The sequence below is a fragment of the Hemibagrus wyckioides genome, linkage group LG24 (assembly GCF_019097595.1).
Source record: "Hemibagrus wyckioides isolate EC202008001 linkage group LG24, SWU_Hwy_1.0, whole genome shotgun sequence".
Classification (NCBI taxonomy): Eukaryota; Metazoa; Chordata; class Actinopteri; order Siluriformes; family Bagridae; genus Hemibagrus; species Hemibagrus wyckioides.
In genome coordinates this window covers 4,260,256-4,282,003 of record NC_080733.1, presented here as the reverse complement: position 1 = coordinate 4,282,003, position 21,748 = coordinate 4,260,256, and the positions used below count along the sequence as shown (strand labels likewise).

At 38.6% G+C, this 21,748-nt stretch overlaps 1 protein-coding gene across 2 annotated transcripts in view; it reads right to left on the bottom strand.

Annotated features, from left to right (window-relative positions):
- Window positions 1-18,657, bottom strand: part of ttyh3a (tweety family member 3a) — a 63,722-nt gene extending 45,065 nt beyond the window's left edge. The window contains exon 1 of one of the 2 annotated variants that reach the window (XM_058377797.1): window positions 17,729-18,657. In XM_058377797.1, the coding sequence (XP_058233780.1) occupies window positions 17,729-17,854 (126 nt within the window). In that variant the 5' untranslated portion in view covers window positions 17,855-18,657. The remainder of the gene's footprint in view (window positions 1-17,728) is intronic. The other variant, XM_058377798.1, reaches the window with a different exon arrangement.
- Window positions 18,658-21,748: the final 3,091 nt, after the last annotated feature.

The window sequence follows — 21,748 nt, the reverse complement described above, 5'->3', positions numbered from 1 at the left end:
GAGGTTAGAAGAGGAAGGACAAAGAAAGGTTATGACTGGGAATAGAGCCAGCAGGCTCTTAGAATATGATTAATCAGCATTTAGAGTAATAGATCCTGTCAGGACTATATTTCTAGCATGCACCAATTTCCTGTGTGTAGGTTAACAATGGCTTCAGAATAAGTTATCTTCATGCTAGTTATTTTTAATGTATAGTGTGGATTGCTAAGGAACTTGACACTAGGTACTGAAATGATACAATGCTTTGATACAATAGCCAAAAATTAGAAGACTCAAACCTTAAATTTGACAAACCAGCTTTTAGTCTACATTATTCAACAGCTAGCTTTTAACTTGGCAAAATATCCCTTGCAATTGTGAAGTTATATTAAATATCGATATATATATAGCTGCTATACCTGCATGATCTTGCTTTTCACATTAAAGAACTTAATATCAACTGACTGACATTTTGGACACAACATTGCCAAACATTCTGTTTATTTTCGCTAACAGAAACGGATCCTAGCTTACATTGATTTGTACATTCCTGTTAAAAGGTGAAATTTTCTTTTCTTTCTTCATTGTCATACATCTGACAAGCTTTCATATTATAAGCCAAAAGATACTGAAAATTACGTTTGCCGTGTCCAATGATGATGTCGTTAGCACTACTGTAGTAACTGTTTGGAACTAGGATGTGGAATTTTGCATGGCGAGCACAGACGAAGGGATACACACAGCTAAACAGTGTGGTTCTAGGAAACATAGGCACTCCTGAAACAATGCTTGACTAATCAAATGAGTGAATCAGAACTAACTATCATTTAATAGCTATCTAGTTGGCAAAAGGACTTGACTAATGAAGCAAGACATCTTTTGGTGTGATTTGTGTGTGCATTTACCAAACATAAGCCTCTACTGAGAGAAGCTAGCTAACAATAAAGCTTTTAACATATACACCAAATGAATCCCTTTTTTTCTTTTAATTCCCAAGAGCCTGGAAAATAGGGTTCGTTGCAATTAGCGAGATTACAATCCTGCCACGTCTCCCGCTTTCTACAGCTTGCTGTTTAAAGACGGGAAGAGCTCCAGACCCTGCTCCTCTGAACAGCGGTAATCTCGTGAAGATTATCTTAATAAGCCTTCTCCTTCCTGATGCTGAATGTGGTCCACCACAGTGCAGCTCTTCCTAAAAATAACATCCCCACAGAGAGAAAAAGCCCACAGATTTGCAAATATGAATTCTCTCTCTTGTCTAAAGGCATGAACGTTGCTTGCAAATCGTTCACGTTTAAGCAGCCTCATGTGTATATACAGCTGACATTAGTACAGACGGTGGAGATGGCAGCGAGATGATATCCAGAATTGATACTGAGCTGATAGTTGCACAAAATGGAGGACAAACATTAGAGACATTGTGCTGAATGACGGATCCTTTATCAAATGGAGGTTTAAAAAAAAAAAAAAAAAAAAAGATAGAAAAGAAAAGGAAATGAATTTTTTTTTTTTCTTTTGGTAGGACAGATTTGATTATACTTTAAATTTACTAGATTTATTATATAAAATGAAAATGAATGTGTCAAAGCATTTAACTCTGAAATGATTTAGTTTATATAAAAATTTTTTTTAGTTTTTAATTAAAGTAATATAGGATGGATATCAGTTTTGGTTTATACTCAATGTTTTATTATCATTATCTGTAGAGAAAAAAAACGCTATCATGTCATCACTATACCCGAGATACAAAATCATTCTGTTTAATGCCTACATTTGGGGCTTCAATTATTTAAAACCCTTTTGCTTTTTTAGTTTGGTCCAGGAGTTTGGGAGGTCATATATATATATATATATATATATATATATATATATATATATATATATATATATATATATATATAGATCCTCAGTTCATGTTAGATTACGGAGTTTGAGTTTATTCAGAGGTTATTAGGAGCAGTGGTGGAGCTAGTGGTTAAAGCTCTGGGTTATTTATCAGAAGATCAAAGTTCAAGCCCCAGCACTGCCAAGCTGCCACTGCTGGGCCCCTGAGCAAGGCCCTTAACCCTTACTTCTTCTCCAGGGGTGCTGTATCATGGCTGACCCTGCGCTCTGACCCCAAACATCCAAAGTTGGGATATGTGAAGAAAGAATTTCACTGTGCTGCAATCTGTATGCAACAAATAAAGGGTTCTGCTTTTTAAGCAGCACATCCTGCACAAAAACAATGCTTTTTCCTACTGTAAGCCAATTCGATGCAAAGTAGCACACACTGCAGACGAAGCTAGGTTTGAGAGTGAAATCGATCCAACACTATTAAAGCAAGTTCTATGTATGGAAATGTCTGCATATCTGTACCAAGAAGCAATGAGTAGAGGTTTGACTTGGAGATACAACAAGATTTAGTCTGACAAAAACTTACATAAGCTTTTAAAAACAAAAACAAAACAAAAAAAGATCAATTTACTCTTTAATTTACTTGTTAACTGCATTGAACCATATCTTAACGATGGAGTTGGGCAATACAGCAATAGAATATTGAAATTACACTAAGTACACTAATTTACACAAAATACACTAAGGCATTCAACAGTATTGTGAAATTGAAGAAAAAGACATTTTAAATAAAATCTGATTGGAAATCTGCTTTCATGCTGAACATGTTAAATTAAACAGTTGAATCTTTAATGGTTAAATAGCATTATTCGTGAATATTTAATTTTTTAAATGAGCTCATTTCAATGTTTTTTTTCCTTTTATAAGATTCACTATGCTAAGAACACACAAAAGGACTAAAAGCTTAGTCACATAACATGACCTTAAAAATATGAAAATCTAGCAGCGCACATACTGTATCATCAGTTCTGTGGAATTGCTGACATGCAGTGGAAAATAAAATGAACCCCATAGTCACATGTCTGGAACGACGCTGTGTTTATTACTGGTAAGAAGGAGATGTGCTGATGTTGGACTGCGTGCCACGATCTGGACTTCCACAGACATCTTCAGGAAAAGTCAAATTCCTTTGGGTGCATCTAAAATACTTATCTAGTATTTGTTTAAATAAATAAATAAATAAAGATTTTTTTTCTTTCATGTGGATCTGTCATGTGGCATTGTGAAAAGCTGTTTTAAAGATTTCGAGGTTTCCACAGAAGTCTTGAAGGTAGTTAATAGCGTCTCTAAGGACCCAGTTAGTCCTTGTGTGGAAAAGGAGTCCAACAGGGAACAAATCTCATTCAGGGTTTGAGTAAGAGAGAAAGAGAGAGAGAGAGAGAGAGAGAGAGTGAAAGAGAGAGACAGAAAAAGAAAAAGCAAGAAAGAGACAAAAAAGAGAGAGATAGAGAGAGACAGAAAAAGAGAAAAGGAGAGAAAGAGAGAGAAAGAGAGAAAGAGGAAAAAAGAGAAAGAGAGAGTGAAAGAGAGAGACAGAAAGAGAGAAAAGAGAGAGAGAAAAAGAAAAAGAATGAAAAGAGAGAGAGAGAGAGAAAAAGAGAAACAGAAAAAGAAAAAAAAGAGAAGGAGAGACAGAGAAAGAGAAAAAGAGAGACAGAGAGAGACGAAAAAAGAGAAAGAGAGAGAAAGAGAGAGAGACAGAGAAAGAGAAAAAGAGAGAGAGACAGAGAAAGGGAAAAAGAGAGAGAGACAGAGAGAGGGGGAGAGAGAAAGATTTTTGGCAGAGACTGACTTTAGATTCTAGCTCGAAAGGCACAATGCAACAACCGCACCAAAAGTATTGCTCTCTCTCTGTGTGTGTGTGTTTTCAGAAAATTTCCGAAAATGGGGAGGTTTCACATCAATATTCAAACCCAGTCTTGTTCCAGAAGATTCCTTACCGTCTACACCAAGCTACATTTGCATATGAATCTCTACCTTTATCATGGCCACTCCGTCACGTCTTACAGATTAAACTTGGTGTTTTAACCTTCTTAATCCTCTAGTCTTAGGAATCCATCATTAAGCAAATTTTCATTTCAAAGCATTTTCATCTCCATACTTGGTTAGTGGAAAATAAAGTCTAGGGATATGAAAATTTCACAGTATCCCCCCTTGCATTCCTTCTCCTTGGGGATTTGTTCAGTTTCCGCTGAATCATGAGGAAAAAAAAAGTGAGGCTCTGTTCATGTGTCAAGAGCAGAAAGGGTAGATGGCACTTTGGGAAAGTGGCGTGAATCTCAGGAGGGGTATAATCATTAGATTTTCAGTCTTTGAACACCATGGGAGCACACCTGACCACACACACACACACACACGATGATGTAAAACATCTTAGGAAACACTAACCCTATTAACCTGTTGGAATTTTACTAATGAAAGAGACTAATAAAACCTCAGCACCACAAAGAGAACAAATGGTCTCCATTAGAGAAGGCATTTCCCAGCCAGCAACACCTTTCAAATTCTCCGGTAAGGGAGTCATGTGACAAATTATGTGCTGTATTCTGCTGAGAGAAACAGCTTGTGTTTCCTGTCTGGCTCGACGACGAGACCACCTCGTCAGCCTCGCCACGCCAGCAAACTGACAAAACAGATTAGCGACACCCAAGCTTTCGCTTCCTGCTCCTCAAACGCCATTCCTGTAAATGATGTGCTGGAACAGCTAAATTCATCAGGCATACATATGCACACACACACACACCCCTTGCATTCTATTTGTTCTTAGATATATTGTGTTCCATTGGGTTTGCTCTTAAGTGACCCATGGGTTTGTTATGAGATATCATGTGTTCCATGGGGTTTGTTATGAGATATCATGTGTTCCATGGGGTTTGTTCTTAGATGTCTTGTGTTCCATGGGGTTGATCTTCGATATCATGTGTTCCATGGGGTTTGTTCTTAGATGTCTTGTGTTCCATGGGGTTGATCTTCGATATCATGTGTTCCATGGGGTTTGTTATGAGATATCATGTGTTCCATGGGGTTTGTTCTTAGATGTCTTGTGTTCCATGGGGTTGATCTTCGATATCATGTGTTCCATGGGGTTTGTTCTTAGATTTCTTGTGTTCCATGGGGTTGATCTTCAATATCATGTGTTCCATGGGGTTTGTTCTTAGATGTCTTGTGTTCCATGGGGTTGATCTTCGATATCATGTGTTCCATGGGGTTTGTTCTTAGATGTCTTGTGTTCCATGGGGTTGATCTTCAATATCATGTGTTCCATGGGGTTTGTTATGAGATATCTTGTGTACCATGGGTTTATTTTTGTAGATATCCTGTGTTCCACTACTTTGTTCTTAGATATTGTGTGTTCCATGGGGTTGATCTTCGATATCATGTGTTCCATGGGGTTTGTTATGAGATATCTTGTGTTCCATGGGGTTTGTTATGAGATATCATGTGTTCCATGGGGTTTGTTATGAGATATCTTGTGTTCCATGGGGTTGATCTTCGATATCATGTGTTCCATGGGGTTTGGTTATGAGATATCTTGTGTTCCATGGGGTTGATCTTCGATATCATGTGTTCCATGGGGTTTGTTATGAGATATCTTGTGTTCCATGGGGTTTGTTATGAGATATCATGTGTTCCATGGGGTTTGTTATGAGATATCTTGTGTTCCATGGGGTTGATCTTCGATATCATGTGTTCCATGGGGTTTGGTTATGAGATATCTTGTGTTCCATGGGTTTGATCTTCGATATCATGTGTTCCATGGGGTTTGTTATGAGATATCTTGTGTTCCACTGGTTTGTTCTTAGATATATTGCGTTCCATGGGGTTTGTTATGAGATATCTTGTGTTCCATGCATTTGTTTTTGTAGATATTTTGTGTTCCTTGGGTTTGTTCTTAGGAGATTTTGTGTTCCATGTTTTTTTTCCAGATATCTTGTGTTCCATGGGTTTGTTCTTAGACCATAAACAGTTTTGGAGTTATTATTTCATAAAATAATTACCCAATAATAAGTTAGACCCCCATCTTTTTGATCTTATATAATTGAGCACTTGTTATTACACAGTGGAGAGCAGGAAATGTAACACACTCTCCAAGTCACATGCTGCTGACGAGTTCCCACTAGCAAGCGACAAAATGACAGGCAGCAATTTATTTTCCATGTAAGTGTGCGATACAGAGTAGGGCTGCACGATTATGACAAAAGTCATAATTGTCGATTATTCCCTTGAAATTGTAATTGCGATTATTAATTACGATGATCACAATTTCCATTAAATGGTGTTTTGAATAGCTTTATACTATTGTTTGAAGCAACGGCATGCCATATTTTATATAAAAATTTGAAAAAGCTGAAAACATTCTTCCTAAAAAAACTTCTATTACTTAAATGTCTCAAGTCGACTCAAATGTCGACTTATACGTTGCTTTGGTTTATTTAAATAAAAAATAAAAATAAAAAAGGAAAAATATGCATGGTACAAATAATGTTATACTAAAAATAAAATTAATTTATGGATCTAGACTAAGTAATTGCGGGAGGGGAAGACCTCTCTCTTATCCAGTGTGTTTATGAGTATTTTAAACCCCGCACTGGAAACTGTATTAATCGGCGCCATGTCCTTTGTGAAATGCGTAATCGCTTCAGTTACCTCCGTTTGTCTTGGAGAAGCACAAAACAACGACGTTGTGATGGGAGTGTGTGTTGCAGTTCTCGCATGGCTTGTTGCTTTTTTCCACGCTAAAACACTGGTGGTATTGCACTCTGTGGCTGAATTGTAAATGATTGAATTAATTCATGGTGTTGCTTGATGGTGCAGAAACACACCATAGCATGCCGCTCGACATCCTCGCTAGTGAATCCAAAATAATTCCACACCACAGATAAAGCATTTCTTTTCAGTTCTAATTCTTGATTGTTCTCAGCAACACTTTGCAAACTATCTGATGTTTCTTTATCAGCACGCATGTTCGCGAAATTAAGACATGCGCAAGTGGATAATTGGGGCATTGATAAGGACACGCCTACAGACTATTAGGCCTATTAAAATTCTTTATTCACCCCTCACAACGTAACATGCAATAAACTACCCTTTTAGCACGCAGAATAATGTAAGTATATTTTTTTTTTTGTAATCGCAGCTTTGAACGATTACGTAATCATGGCATCTGTAATCGTAATCATGATTAGAAAATCAATCAGTTGTGCAGCCCTAATACAGAGGCATGATTTTACTGGTAAAGGCAACTGATAACTGGTCCGACATTTCTTCAGTTCTCCAAAAACGTGTTTATCGTCCTGCAACTTACTGTCTGCCAAAATCAACCTCTAGTTAAATGTCTAGTCTCTAGTCTTCTGCAACCTCTTGTCAGCATGGAAGGAAGTTTCAGAGCTTGCTGGTGCCTCTGATGGCAGGATGATGCTAGTACAGGTAGCTTGTTTTGCTAATCTGTCAATAAATCTGGCACAAAGTTCAGCACATAAAAGGAAAGAGCAATTTAATTAATAACTTTGAATTCAATAAACTGTTGACCATCTGATCAGATCAGTTCACCCTCACAACAAATATGATGGTCGCTGTACTCGTTCATGTACACAGAATTTCAAGATGCTTTGCGATTATTAAACAGACTCTAACTACGAAAGTTTTGCTCGTGAACGGCTTGTCCACATTTACGATTTTTTGATGAGGCCCCAGGTTCTCTTTGAACCCCAAACCCCCCTCAATTTGCGTGAGAAGCACTTTGACCCCCAACGCTATGCACCGGGCACAGCGCTGTAAGAAAGTAGCTCCGGCTCCCCCTCAGCGTGTACAGGGAATGGAAAAACTTGCAGTGCTTCAGCTCCAACAGGAAAGAAGTGCTGTTCACTTGGAAAGGTGCCTATTAAGAGCTTTAAAGGGACGGCTAGAGTTACTAGACAGAGTACTGTATTACAGTGCTGAGAGCTAGCTGGCAGAAGGAAAAGCACACGTCGACCTTGCCTCATGAAGGACAGGAGACGTTGCGGGTCAGACAGTTTTAATAAACAGTAGCATCATAAGAATCAGTGCACACTGGGGGGGGGGGGCTTGTTGAACTGATTTAATTCAAACACAAAAAATGGTTCAAAATCAAACACTGAGTTTACACTTGAGATGAGAATCGAACCCCTGACCCTGGAGCAACAGATGCTCGATATTACCGTAACACTATAAAATACTAGTTATAGCGTAAATACTAAAACACTAGTTATTCTGTTTTTCCCATCAGCACCAATATCCCTGTGGTGAGATTTCACACCGTAACTGGTTTAACAAGACACTACATGCCTTGACACGCAATCACATGTTAAGAAACGCCATATTTTGACGTTTTAAATTAGTATTAAACTCTACTGTAAATTTATTCTTTAATCTTAGCGCATTCATTTGCAAAAACATCTCTCATCATTTAAAACCAAATCCAATTGAAATCAGTTGAAAGCAGTTCTGCTCTGCTGAACATTTACCTGTTGGGAACATAGAGAACCTTTGTAATCATGATTTAGCACGGCGAGTAAAAACGCAGCCTGTTCCTGCTGATTATAACCCTGTGCTATGAGCACACTAGTGAGCGACAAAGCGTTATTAATCGAAAGACAAAGACGAGCGCTCATTTTCTATGTTCTTGTGTGATACAGAGCTGCCATTTCAGCGTCAGTTTAAGAAATAAAACGACATCATGACGTGCGAGTTCTCAATTAAACTTTAGTAAATTAGATTTTGCTTTAAGGGAACAATTCCAAACCATTGACTCAAATGATTCCTCAGACTAATCGTATCGTGTGGTACGACATTTTATCCATTACTCTTCTCATAATTAGCTCTGACCAGCATTTAGTTCCTCAAAAAACTAACTGATTTAATCTTGACCTGTCGTACACACTCTCCTTACATGTATACAGAGAAATTATGAAGAAAAATACAGCTTTGAAGCAAGCAGGAAGATTACTGGTGTCTCTGGACAGCGTTTGTTGCAAATACAGTTAGCTTGTGTAATGTAAAATATGACAGGTAGCACGTAAAATAAAATCAAACAAACAAATAAATAAATACATAATTTCCACACTGATTAGTGATATTTGATTTGTGTTTAACTAGTAAGAAAAGCATTTACAGGCATATGGTCTTTCCTGTGGTAAATATTTGTAGCTAGTACAGTTAGCTTTCAGTGCTAACCGGAAAACAAACTAATACAAAGCTTGAAATGTTTAATAAAACTTTTTTCTTTTTTTCTTTCTTTCATTCTTTTTGCTTTATTAAATTATTGTGTGAAAGAATTTGAACTCTAAAATGCCCACAAGAAACAAACCTACATGAGAAACTACAAGTGAGTAGCTAATCTGAAGCCAGGGTTTGCATGACTTCTGTTTTGTGTGGTGAACCTGGGGTTTTGGCCCCACAAAACCATAACGGTTGGCAAAACCAACATCTATAAGTAAACTGATAAAATTCTCATGCAAACCTATTTATAAATTTTGATATTTGGTACCAGAGAAACAGAGAATGGTATTTTACCCTGATCATGTTTTTCCCGACGCCAATTATAATTAGTATAATTATTATTTAACCACTACTCTGAAATTTATTAGCTGGATTATAAAACATTTCCATAACCATAGTGCAGTCCATGTATATGAGAAAATGAAACTCATGTCATGTCACACGCCTGATCAGCTCAGCTCTAAACTAATGCACAAACATGGCGCAATGCAAACAGAACAACACACAGGCACAAAACTGGGGCAGCTGTAATTACAGAGACGTGAGACACCGGGACAGTAAACAATCACCAAACGTCTGTTTATTCCGGGTGTCATTTCCGTACAAACATTTTGCATGCATGCACACATTTTTATATTATTTTTTTCCCCATACAGTTTCTTCCCTCTCTCACCTCTACTTTCATTTATTTACTAGAATTTTTTTTTAACTATAATTTTATTGAAATTATTTAATTCCTTATAATTGTTTTATTTTTTATTGATCCTTTTTTTACTCATTTTATTTAATATTTTTCTGCATTTATTTAATGTCTATGTTTATTTTATTAAATATTATTATATATTTATTTATGTTTTATTTTATAAATATTTTTATGAATGCCATATTGTGTATGGTAGTGCACATGAAAATCAGACAAGAAATTACATATTTAAACGAACAAAAAACAGAAAAGAAAAATCGACAAGAAACGATGAAAGAAGGAAGAAATAATTGCTGTCAACATTCTTTGTGTCTTATTAGTGTCTACTGTGTTCTTAAGATAAAGTCAAAGCATTTATTGATGTTTAAAAGATGTAGACATTCAATAAATCAGAAGAAGAAGATGCTTTATGTTCAGGCCAACGCCATACATCCATCATATTCGAATTATAGTCACATATTTATACTTTTGTCATACAAAGAGGATGTGTGCTCAGTATGGAAGGAATAAAATACGCCAGAATGTGCTGCTGTATGAAAATAACACACACTGAGGTGATGGAATATGCCTGAATTTTACAGTATGTTTATTACTTTATTTGTTTATCTGAAAGAAATCAGATTAAAAAGTGCTTCAGTGTGAACAGACCTCGAGACTCAATGCCAGATAATACGCCAAGACCTTCTAAACTCATCATACTGGTGACCCACCCTTTAATAGGTTATTAATTATGAATATGATTCTGCAGATGCAGAGCCAGAGTCATGCAGTCGTCTACCTCTTTGTTCTTTCATTCGGCTTCCAAAAAAAAAAGAAAAAAAAAAGGAGCAGGTTGCTAAAAGTGGCTTCTGTCGAGATGAAATGTAGGACAAAGTTCAGACTTAAGGAGAAGGCTTAACCTGATGTAGTTAAAGGTTAAGTCGGATGTGATGCTCGAGCGTCACGCTGGTGGACGGATGGTTGGGCAGATGAGAGGGAGTTAGCACTCTCCTCCCCCACCCTCAGCTGTGCTGTACGCTACACGCCAAATTAGCTTAACTCCACATGTTACGGAAGACAACAAATCCAAATCTGAGTGCAGCTGATACTCGGTCTCTCTACCGACTGTAGAGTCGGTGCTCCAGATCTAACAAGATGACATGCCTGAAAAGGTAACGGATTTAAAGGAAATACTCGTAGATGTGACAGTAGAACTGATTTAAAGGTAAGAAGTGCTGCTTGTTTACTGTTCAGGCCGTGATGTGGATTTGACGTCACCTGCCGAGTACAGGACGAGGAATTTTATTTTTTCCTAGCCAGAGAGAGCGAGAACACAGGCATGTCTGAACAGAAGCAGCTGTCAGACGAAAAACCGAAAAATCAGCGCATTTGCAGTAAGATTTCCATTTTCATCATGATCAGGCTTACTCAGCATAAGTCCAAGTAAACTGACCGGGTTATATTTCAGCTGAATAAACGCAACCGGCTCGGAATACGACTGACACACGGTGACGCATGCACAAGGCCTGGAAATGTGCGCCAGGCAGACATATACTCAGCTGCGACAAACACAAAGCAAAACAACCCTGAATCATTTGGCTTGCCGTATGACAACCGGTTGTGCGGCAGTCTATTCACACATGGCTGTCTTCACCAGCTCTCTGAATAGGGAAAAAAAACACAATGAAAAACGCCGGGAAATTTCTCTACTCAGCAAGTGATGTCAAATCAAGACAGGAAACGAGCAGCACTTCTTACCTTTAAATTATACTAGAACTTCTACAAATATTTCCTTTAAATCAACCGCCATACAGACATATCATGTGGAAAAAAATCTATAACTCTGACTATAGTATAGATCACCGTTTTGGGAACTGGATAAAAAACCCTCATCAGAGTTAGCTGGCTAGCTTGTTGCAAGCAAAAGAGGCCCGCATTCAATCATCTCTGATCTTTTTCCACTTCTATTCCACTTCCAGGAACTTGAAATCTATAAACACCTTCATCATCACTTCCTCATTCCAGCATTCCCAGGGAAAACCTGGCTGGGATTTTTCACTTTGGCCCCAGGCTTCGGATCTCACTGCTACTGAACATCGACGCCTCCTTTGCTTTAGCTGTTTTGTTCCTGTTGCTTTTCCTCTTCTGTCTTTTCCTTGCCCCTTCATTTTATGAACTCTTTAAGTTAATTACCTCTTTCTCTGTATATCTATTTATATCTCAACAGTATTTTTCCTCGAGCTGCTTCTTAATATCCTTCCTTTTTAAACACTTTAGCTCTGTACAGCACTTTGATCAACAAAAGCTGATTGACTCGACGCTTCAGACTTCTGAAGTCACGTGCAGCATTTTTCAAGACAACTGGCACATGCCTTAAAGGCCATAAAGATGAACAAGGATGTTTGCTTAGTCTTAAAACTTTAAAGCCTTTTCTATCCGTTTGTTCTTCAGTCCCTCTAGGATTTCACGAGTTTGCGTTCTTCACAGAATTTAATGCAAGATCAAGCCATTTTTGTTAAAAAAATGAACACATTTTTTTGCAGATTTGAGTGGAGACGCGTTTTGCGTCATCACAACACACATTCAGCTAAATTCCTCCTTCATTCACATGTGTGGATTGTGAGTACAGCTCTGATAGAAAGCCATTACGTGTGTGTCTCACTGCAATTCAATTTTTCTGTAAAAAGGCACAAAAATGTAAGATTAAAAAAAAGAAAGAAAGAAAGAAAAAGCCACAGCAAAATTAAGCATTTCTGGAGATAAAAAATTTAGAACAAACAAAAGAATAAATTAAAAAAATAATAATTAATGAATTAGTTAATTAATTAATTAATTAATTAATTAATAGGTGTGACATAATAAGCATAATTAATAATAATAATAATAAACACAACAGCAAAATCCTGGAGGCACTGAATCTCACATCCAGTTTCACCTGTTTTTTCCCCCCATTAGCTTGATGATCCCTTTTTTGAGGACAAAAACCCCAAAGAACATGAGACTATTATATATATACACAATAGTTCATTGTTAATAATATAAATAATAAAATAAAAGGATTAGCGCTGGTTTATTATTCTTTAAGCCAAATGTGTATTAAATCCCATAACAAGAAAAAAAGGTACTAATCCTTAAACACTAGTGCATTTGTTAAAAGTCTTAATGGTTAAAAATATAACTGGACAAATGGGAGAGCCCCCAACAGCCGAATCTACACCTGTTACTGCCCCAACGTGCCTCATCCCAGTTAGGACACTTGGTGTGGTGTTTATTCAGGCGTCAGTGAGCCAGCACTTTGTTTTGTTTTGTCAGCTGATGAGACAAAGGAGGTAGTCTGTCAGTCCTGAGTCCTGCTTTAGAAAAGCAGAACAGCCTTTTAGATTTTAGAAACACAAGATTCCAGGTCAAAGATCAATCTAACGTGTGACAGCAATTTGCTCCTGAGCTGCAGCGGTGAATAGCGTGACGGGAAGTAACGTGACGAATTGAAGCAAAAGCATAACATTGCCAGGAGATGAAACTGAATTTCTTCTCAGTACTGAGAGAAGGAGGTCATCTGATCCAGCACAAAACTGCTGACTGATTTTTATTTTTTTGCAAGCAGCTTCACCTAAAAGGTTTCCTCTGAACTGTTCATCTATGGTAAATACAATAAAAAGAAAATCATAATGAATTAAAAAAAGCAACAAATAATACCATAAAACGCACCTACTTAATGCACACATGGGACAGGAGCAGGCTTACTAATCTACCAATTAACTCCCATTTTGGAAAGCCTTTCAAATGGCAGACAGAAGCGATCGATCGTGAAATCAATCTGGACTCAGTGGACATGAATGAGCAGTGGTCAGGAAACATGAGGACCTTAACATGAAACAACTAAAATCCCAGACCGGTCGAACATGTTCCACACAACACAACCGGACCGGCTGATCGTCTAGAAGCTAAAGTCGAGAGCTGGACCTTTCTGTCTCGATAATGAAGAGATCAGATAGTAAAATAGAGAATGAATTGACAGAAACCGCTAGGGGAAGACGCTTTGGGAAATAAGAAGAAAGTAAATTATTACTTATTACTTATACTTATTATTAATTATGAAACGGCTATAATGGAGCAAACTGAATGACTAGAGCATGACAATGGACAGTGGGGACACAAAAAGGTGCACCATTTCAGACCTCCAGTTTCTTTTGTACTTTTCCCAACACCCTCTCATAACAGCACATATGATGATGCCTTGTTCATTTACAAGTCGTAACGTCGTCAATTCTCACCTCGGGACGTTCTTTGTGTGAAGTGGAAATAAAACATGGACGCCTCTATGAAAACACGTCGTCTGTTTGCTCAGTCAGAGCACGTAAAGCTCATAAAAGGCTTCCTGCAGTGTATTTTTACAGTTTCAGAAACCCTCTTCTGTTTGTGTGTGTGGAACATGGTTATGCACAGCTCTCACAGAAGTTCATTACATGTGTGTCGTCATTGCTAGGAGTTTCAAAGAAGAATCCTGTGCTTGAAAGTTTACATAGTTTCCCACAAAATAAGCCCCAAAAAAACAGCTGAAAAAAAAAATCAATAGCAAAATGATGGCAAAAACAATCTAGAAAAATCCCGGAGGGACTGAATCTTGCATCCTGTGCGCTTCTTGATTCTTTCTTCCGGGTCAAAAATAAGTGAAAGAACGTGAGATTGAAAATTTACAGTATTTCCTTGTTGGTTTAAAAAACAAAAACTAAGCAAATAAAGATAAAACTCACGAAATCAGGCATTTTTGGCCAAAACAAAATCACCAAAAAAAACTCCATGAAGTCTTGAAGGTTTTCATAAACCTGATTAAAATGAGAGAAAAGGGACTTCATACAGCATGATGATTTGACCTTCCTTTGGAAACAGGGAAGAAGCTGTACGAGAGAAGACTATTCCAAGCTAATGGGTTGAAAATTTCAAGTTGGGACATGTTTTCTGTGACTTTGTATCGCTTGTAGGCCAGGAACTAAATCACAGCAGTAATACATCTGAGTATTAGTGTCAGAAAATCCTCTCATTCTCACGGTCTGGTCTTTATTTATGACGTTATCTGTGATGAGTGACGCAGGCTTACCTTCTCTAAACACTGAACTAGAATGTCAGCGTTACAGATTTAACACCTAAATCCTGGCTGGTCTAAAGTAAATACATGTAAATAGGGTGCGAGTTCAAATCCCAGGTCCATCAAGCTGCCACTGCTGGGCCCCTGAGCAAGGCCCTTAATTGCTCAGTTGTATAAAATGAGATCAAATGCAAGTCGCTCTGGATAAGGACGTCTGCCAAATGCCAGAAATGTAAATGTACTGTTCAGGCTGCCAGTGGTCATGGCGACTCGACGTTGGACCGTGAACTCAGGAAGGAATTTCAAGTTCTTGAGTTTTTGTCCTAGTCACTCAGTGGAAATTACGAGTTATGACTTAGTGGAACGTGGCAGAAATTGCCCTTAGGTGTGAATAAGCGTGTGAAGGAGTGTGTGAATGTGTGTCTACATGGTGCCAGCTGCGATGGACTGGTTATTCCTCATCCAGGTAGTGTTCTTGAATGATCTTCCATTCATCCATTCACACAACTTCAGTAAGTATTTATCCTGTTCAGAGTGACCCCTGAAGTGATGGAGTGGATGAATGGAAGGTGATTAAAGCCACGGTAAGCAGGTTGAGGTTCACCTGGCTTGTCTTTCATCTATTTGTTATCTCAGGGCCAAAAAAAGAAAAGAAAAAAAAAGCACACAACCAAAGCTAAAAAGGCACGTCTCCAACACCATTTTTGATTATTCCAGTTTCCAGGTACTATTATAGCAGTTATTATAACCCTATAGTTAAAAGGTTTATGTAACAGCGAGTCTGCTGCACTCCATAGACAACAGAAAGTAAATAATAAATAGTGAGCCTATGAGAAACCACTATGTGGCCTCACGCAGGAAGTTTTCAGACCAAATTGGGTGGGAATATATGGTTCACCAAAACAATAACGGAGATGAGTTTTTCCAGAAATATGTTTATCAAACCAAATTACAGTAAGGTGTTTTACCTCGTCTTTGGTCCGGGATTCATGCAGTGTGCCATTAACAAAACAAAGTTGTTGTTTTTTTTTTTTTTACATCACCTAGTTCACATCATGCACCATTATACAAATTGGTTCGTTGAGTCGGATCGCTTTTGCACGGCAAGCAAACCGCTCTAGAATTTGTGACTGTTTCGGTGCAGATGTCAGCGTGATTACATTGTGTATACGTATCTAAACAAACCAAAACAAAAGGTAGAAAACACACCAGGATCTGAAACAAACCCTCCAAATGAGCCAGGTCTGGAAACACCCTCAAAGGATATTAATGAGCAATTAATAATAAAAACTAAGTATTGTGTTGATGCTGACTCTGTCTGAACCCATTTTTTGAATAATGACATCTGATATTATGTGACATAAAGCATGATCATAAAACAGACAGCACACAATTACAGAGATCTGGGTGTGATTCCTGATTAACAATCATAAGAAAGCATATTACAAACTGTGTTCTGTGAAAATTCCAAGAGGAGATACTACAGTATCTGTCTACAATACAACTAACCAGATAAAACATCTTGTGATTTAAATAATGTCTTTAACAGAGACTAAGGGCAAACAAGGGCAAGCATGAACATGCAGAGAAACTGTTGCACAACAGAACACTTTAACGAGCACTGACCATTGATACACACACACACACACACACACACACACCCACACTTCTTTCACTTTGTTTGGAAATACCTGTACCTTAAGCTCATGTTTAATCAACATGACTAAACAATCACTCAGTGAATCAAAGCAGGTCATGATATCAGCTAGATGAGCAATCATTTAAACAAAGTCAAATAAAAATGTTCCACTGATTGCTCACACAATTCGATATCAGTATCAACACCACCAGAAAAATGTATACTAGGAGCAATAAAACAACATACTGACGTATCCGCAGTGTGAGAACCTTACGAGTAGCTTGATGTGAAGAAGTGTCAAGATATAATCAACAGCAACAAGGAGACACAATTCATCAACTCAGAACACAAAGTGGCTGAAGGTCTGTGGATGCCTGACCATCATAACCATATACACAACTACTGATTCTTTTGCCATAAAGTTGGAAGCACACAATTGTCTAGAATGTCTGCTGTATAGTTATAGAACTTCCCTTCAGAGGAACTCGAACCCTGATCCAGCATGACAATGCCCCTGTGCACAAATCACAGAGCTCAATAAAGACATGGTGCGTTAAGGTTGGAGTGGAAGAACTGCAGTGTGTTGCACTGAGCCCTAACTCTAACTCTGACCACCTGTGCCCGCCAATGATGTACACTATATGTGGACAGCTGACAATGACCCCTATATGTGGGTCTTCCCATCAACATTTGCCATGAAGTTGGAGGCAGATGATTGTTTAGAATGTCTTAGTTTTCTGACCCCACTAAACACCTTTGGGATGAACTGGAACACCGACTGAACCCCAGACCTCCTCACTCCTACAACATCAGTGTCTGATCTCACTTGTAGCTGAATGATCACTAATCCCCACAGACATGCTCCAACATCTAGTGGAAAACCTTCACAGAAGAGAAGTGTGGAGACTGATGATAATAAAATGGGAATAAATCTGGACTGGTCAATTCAACAAGGAAAGATGGGAGCGATGATCTATTGGTTATGTAGTGTGTGTATATATCCTGAACCCAGCCTGGATGATTAAGTGAGCAGTGCAGTAACTGATGACATCACTGTTTGAGAGGACAGGAAAATGACTTTCATGCTTCTTTTTGGAAACAGGATATGCATCTTGCACCACACCTGGCTCGTGAAATGTCCAACATGTCAAAGAAGTTTAAAGCAGGCTGTGTGTGTGTGTGTGTGTGTCGGGGCAGCAGATCTTACCTGCTGGTATGAGGAGTCCTCTGGCTGAAAGTCGCTGCTGATCTGCTCGAAGCGCAGGTTGAAGTGAGGAAGACGGTGAAGCAGGTTAACCCACCACGGAGGAGAATAATTCACAACGGCGGCCATTTTCGGTTAAACACAAACGGAAAGCAGACGCAATGTCAAGCAGAGATATATACCCCCCAAATTTTTTTTTTTTTAGCAATGTAAAATATTTGAGTCCGGATGAAACAATGGCTGCAAACTGCACACAGTTGGCACGCGCCAGGTATTCTCCGGGGTCATTGGTGGAGAAATCCAGATCCTCTTATTGTCCCTTTTTTTTTTCCATGCACTAAAATAAACCGCGTGTATTATTTTCTTTTTAATGCCATGAGCGGTTCATCTTAAACAGAGACAACTTGCTCACTCGGTCTACATGTACTAGCTCTGCAGCTAGCAATGCTAACCAGACCACAGCCTCCTTTTTTTGTTGTTGTTGTTATGGTAGTGGCGCGAGCGATATTAAACCCTGCGTTAATAAATTCAACAGCGTGACCTCAGCGTGCACGCGGAAGAAAAAAAAAACAAACCCTCTTATTGACATTCGCGTCAATCATTAGCTGGTGGTCTGAAGCCTAGCTTAGCCTTAATCGCGGACACACGCCAAGCATTGGATGTTGTAGTCTGATCCAGTTTCCTCCCGCATGCCGAATGTCCAGTCTGATCCCGTCCAGCGCGTGCGGGCTGTAGTTTTGACGCGGTCGTATGTTTTGCTTTTGCGCGCGAGCTGCTTTCGTTCATGGATCAATCGTGGTCGTTGGGTTTTTTTTTGGTTTTTTTTTTCAGTTTATCCAAATAAGCATTTCCGTAGTGAAAGACCTCAACTACCACCGCCGCCGATGCCTGAACACTGCGGAGTCTCTTGCTGAGGATGAACCGGAATGATCAGCTGGTGTGTATTTGTTGAGTGCAGCGACCTCCAGTGGTGAAAGAGGGAAAAAATGACAACGACGAGGCAGAGAAATGACGTATTGATGTATACACACACACACACACACACACACACACACACTTCCTCCCGCTAGATGGAGCTGCACACTAATTAAAGTGAATCCCTTAAGCTTTCCAAGATTTGCATGCATGCTGGGGTATTAGAAACATGTAGGCCCATGTGAACCAGTTCTGTGGTTGCATGGCTCCTTTCATGTCATGAAAGGTTGTGAAGAAGGAGATAAAGTACAGAGAAATTCTTTCCTTTTCTTTACATATCCTGGCTTATTAGGGTCAACCATGACACAGCACCCTCTGCTTGCCTTCGGTCAGTAATAGATAGCCTGGCAGTGTTGAGGCTTAAACCTCCAATCTTCTGATCTATAAATAGCTTTAATCACTGACTTAAGCAAAAAACATGCTTTCAAATCTAGAATTGAAAGGAAAACCATTATTCTGAATAGGAACTTTATGTGGTCTAACTTGTCCACAGGGAACAAACTTCTTAGGTCAGAGTAACAGTCATGTTGAGGTCTGATATTAATGAAGCCCTGAGATCAGAGCCAATGACAGAGCAGAATTTTGTATCGCTGCAACGTTGTTATCAAGTCTTACTGAGATGATGTATTCTCGGCAGGGATAAATGCAGGGGTTTGCTCAGGCAGGTATGACTCTCTGCGGTGAGGGTTCACACAAAAGTGGCTGAATTGTTGTGGTCAGTGCAACAGGAAACCAGCTTGGGGAAATCTAAAAGTGTTGCATGATCATTGTTTGACCTCGCTGGTTTTGTGATTCATAAGACTGCTTTTCGAATTTTTCCCCCCCGAGTATGGTTGGTTTTCAGGTCCAGAGAGCAACCCTGACACAGGACATACTTCACAAGGTTGATTTACCCTCGCTTTGGGCTCTGGGGAAAAAGTGGACCCATTTCCTTGCCCATAGTGTATATCCCTAAGATGGGACAACTTTCGCATAGATAAGTCAACAACAAACTTCTTTGTAAACTTCTTGCCAGGTCATGCCACATGACATGCTTCTATTTAAACCCTGATGGTGCACCATACATCTGGGCATAGTACTTTATGTGGCGAGAGCAATAACCACATGACACAGGCATCATCAGCAAGCATGTGGACTGCATTATAGAGCCTGGTTGAGCTGATTGGAAAACTTCAGATGGTGGGAGATGTAGAAAAGTGGTTGGATTGGATGCTGATGGAGAACCTGACCCAACTCGCCATGTGTATAGTGAGGAAAGGGAAAGAGCTAATTATAGCTATTAATACTGCATCACTAAATAATTTCGTGAGACTTTCATGTGAATTTTTTGACGGTCTCAGTGTGTGTGCACCCATACACAAGGGGGTTTCCACATGATTCTTCTGGTGGTTAGAAGTGTGAAAAAATGCAACAAAGCCTAGATCAGAAACATACTCCCCACAATTTCCTCAACTCAAGCTTATGACAGCTTCTTGTGACAGCATAGAAAAAGTGTCTATAATGGCCTTAGAAACTACAATGACCTAATAGTTCCTCATGGGCCATTGATTGCTGTTGTAGAAAGGACATTAATCAGCTACAGTTACATTATTTACTGTTTAGTGTCACCCAAATGAGGATGGGTTCCCTTCTGAGCCTGGTTCCTCTCAAGGTTTCTTCCTTATTCCATCCCAGGGAGATTTTCCTTGCCACCATCGCCACAGGCTTGCTCATTAGGGATAAAATAGTTTAAGTCAATTTAATAATTTTATTCTTATTTCGAGTTATTTAGTTATTTTTTATTATCATTTTCCCCTCCCCTTTCTCTGTTTTTCTTCTTTTGTAAAGCTGCTTTGAGACAATGTTCATTGTAAAAGGCGCTATACAAAATAAATTGGATTGAATTGAATTATGACAGAAGCAGCAGTTATAACAGGCAATAACCATTTTTTATACATCAAAGTGATGAAGTAAAAAACACCTAAAAGGATGGCTGTATACAAGCATTACAGAAACAATGCAGGTTTTTAAAGCTTTACAGTTACAAGGGTCTGACATGCTGTAAGACTTTTACACTGAATATTAAAAAAGTTATTAAGCTTACAGTTCATAAAGTCAAATTTCCAGGAAAATAAACCACCTCCAGTGTATTATCATTAGTAATACAGCAGGTTCATTTAAATAAAACACGTCCATTTTGTGCTCTTCGTAATGGATTAAAATTAATAACGAAAGTAGTACATTTTCTTCAACTGGTATTTGTCGTGCTTATTAATGAAAACTTCAGGAAGTTCAAAGACACTCAGAAGGATACTCAGTGAGGAGTGGAAGACTTGTTGTGTTTGTATAACACCAGAGACACTCACAGTGTATAGGCCAGGCAGTGTAGTTGTATTCATGCAGTTGTGTAAGATGTGTACAGTCAGAATTTTTTGGCACCCTTGGTAAAGACAGGCAAAAAAACCAGATAAGAGAAAATGTTTCCTTGAACATGGAGCAGCACGATTCCTAGCCCAGTGGCCCTTTATTGATTTATTGCAGTTCAAATTTCTGAAAACATTTTTGTCCCACAATCGCACAGCATCTAGAAAGGCAAGTAAATCAATTCAACATTCTGTCAAAAAGATATAATTATTATAAATATTTCATTGGAATTTAAAATGCATGAAGCTGTGAATGACGACTTGATGAAGATTAACATTTGTTGAACAACTGAGATAAATGGGGAGGGTCTTTCCATATGGATGAGCACTGCTACTGGGAATCACTGGTTATGTAACTGCCTGTGTATAGCAAAAACCTTATGCACACTCATACACGGATATACAGTAGGGGTTTCAGAGAGAGTGGGGTTTGGATGGAGGGTTTGGGACTAACAGTTAGGATGGATAGCTTCAGTGGTTAAAATCTGGCAACGCTGCTGCAAAATCCAGTTTAGTCTGATAAACACACAGGCAGAGCGAGTCAAACTTCAATCATCTTTAGCAGCTGTTGGAAGTAAATCACTGCTTTTTAAGGTACATCACAGAAAATGTCTTTTAAAGAAAACAGCAGCAATAAAGGATTTCC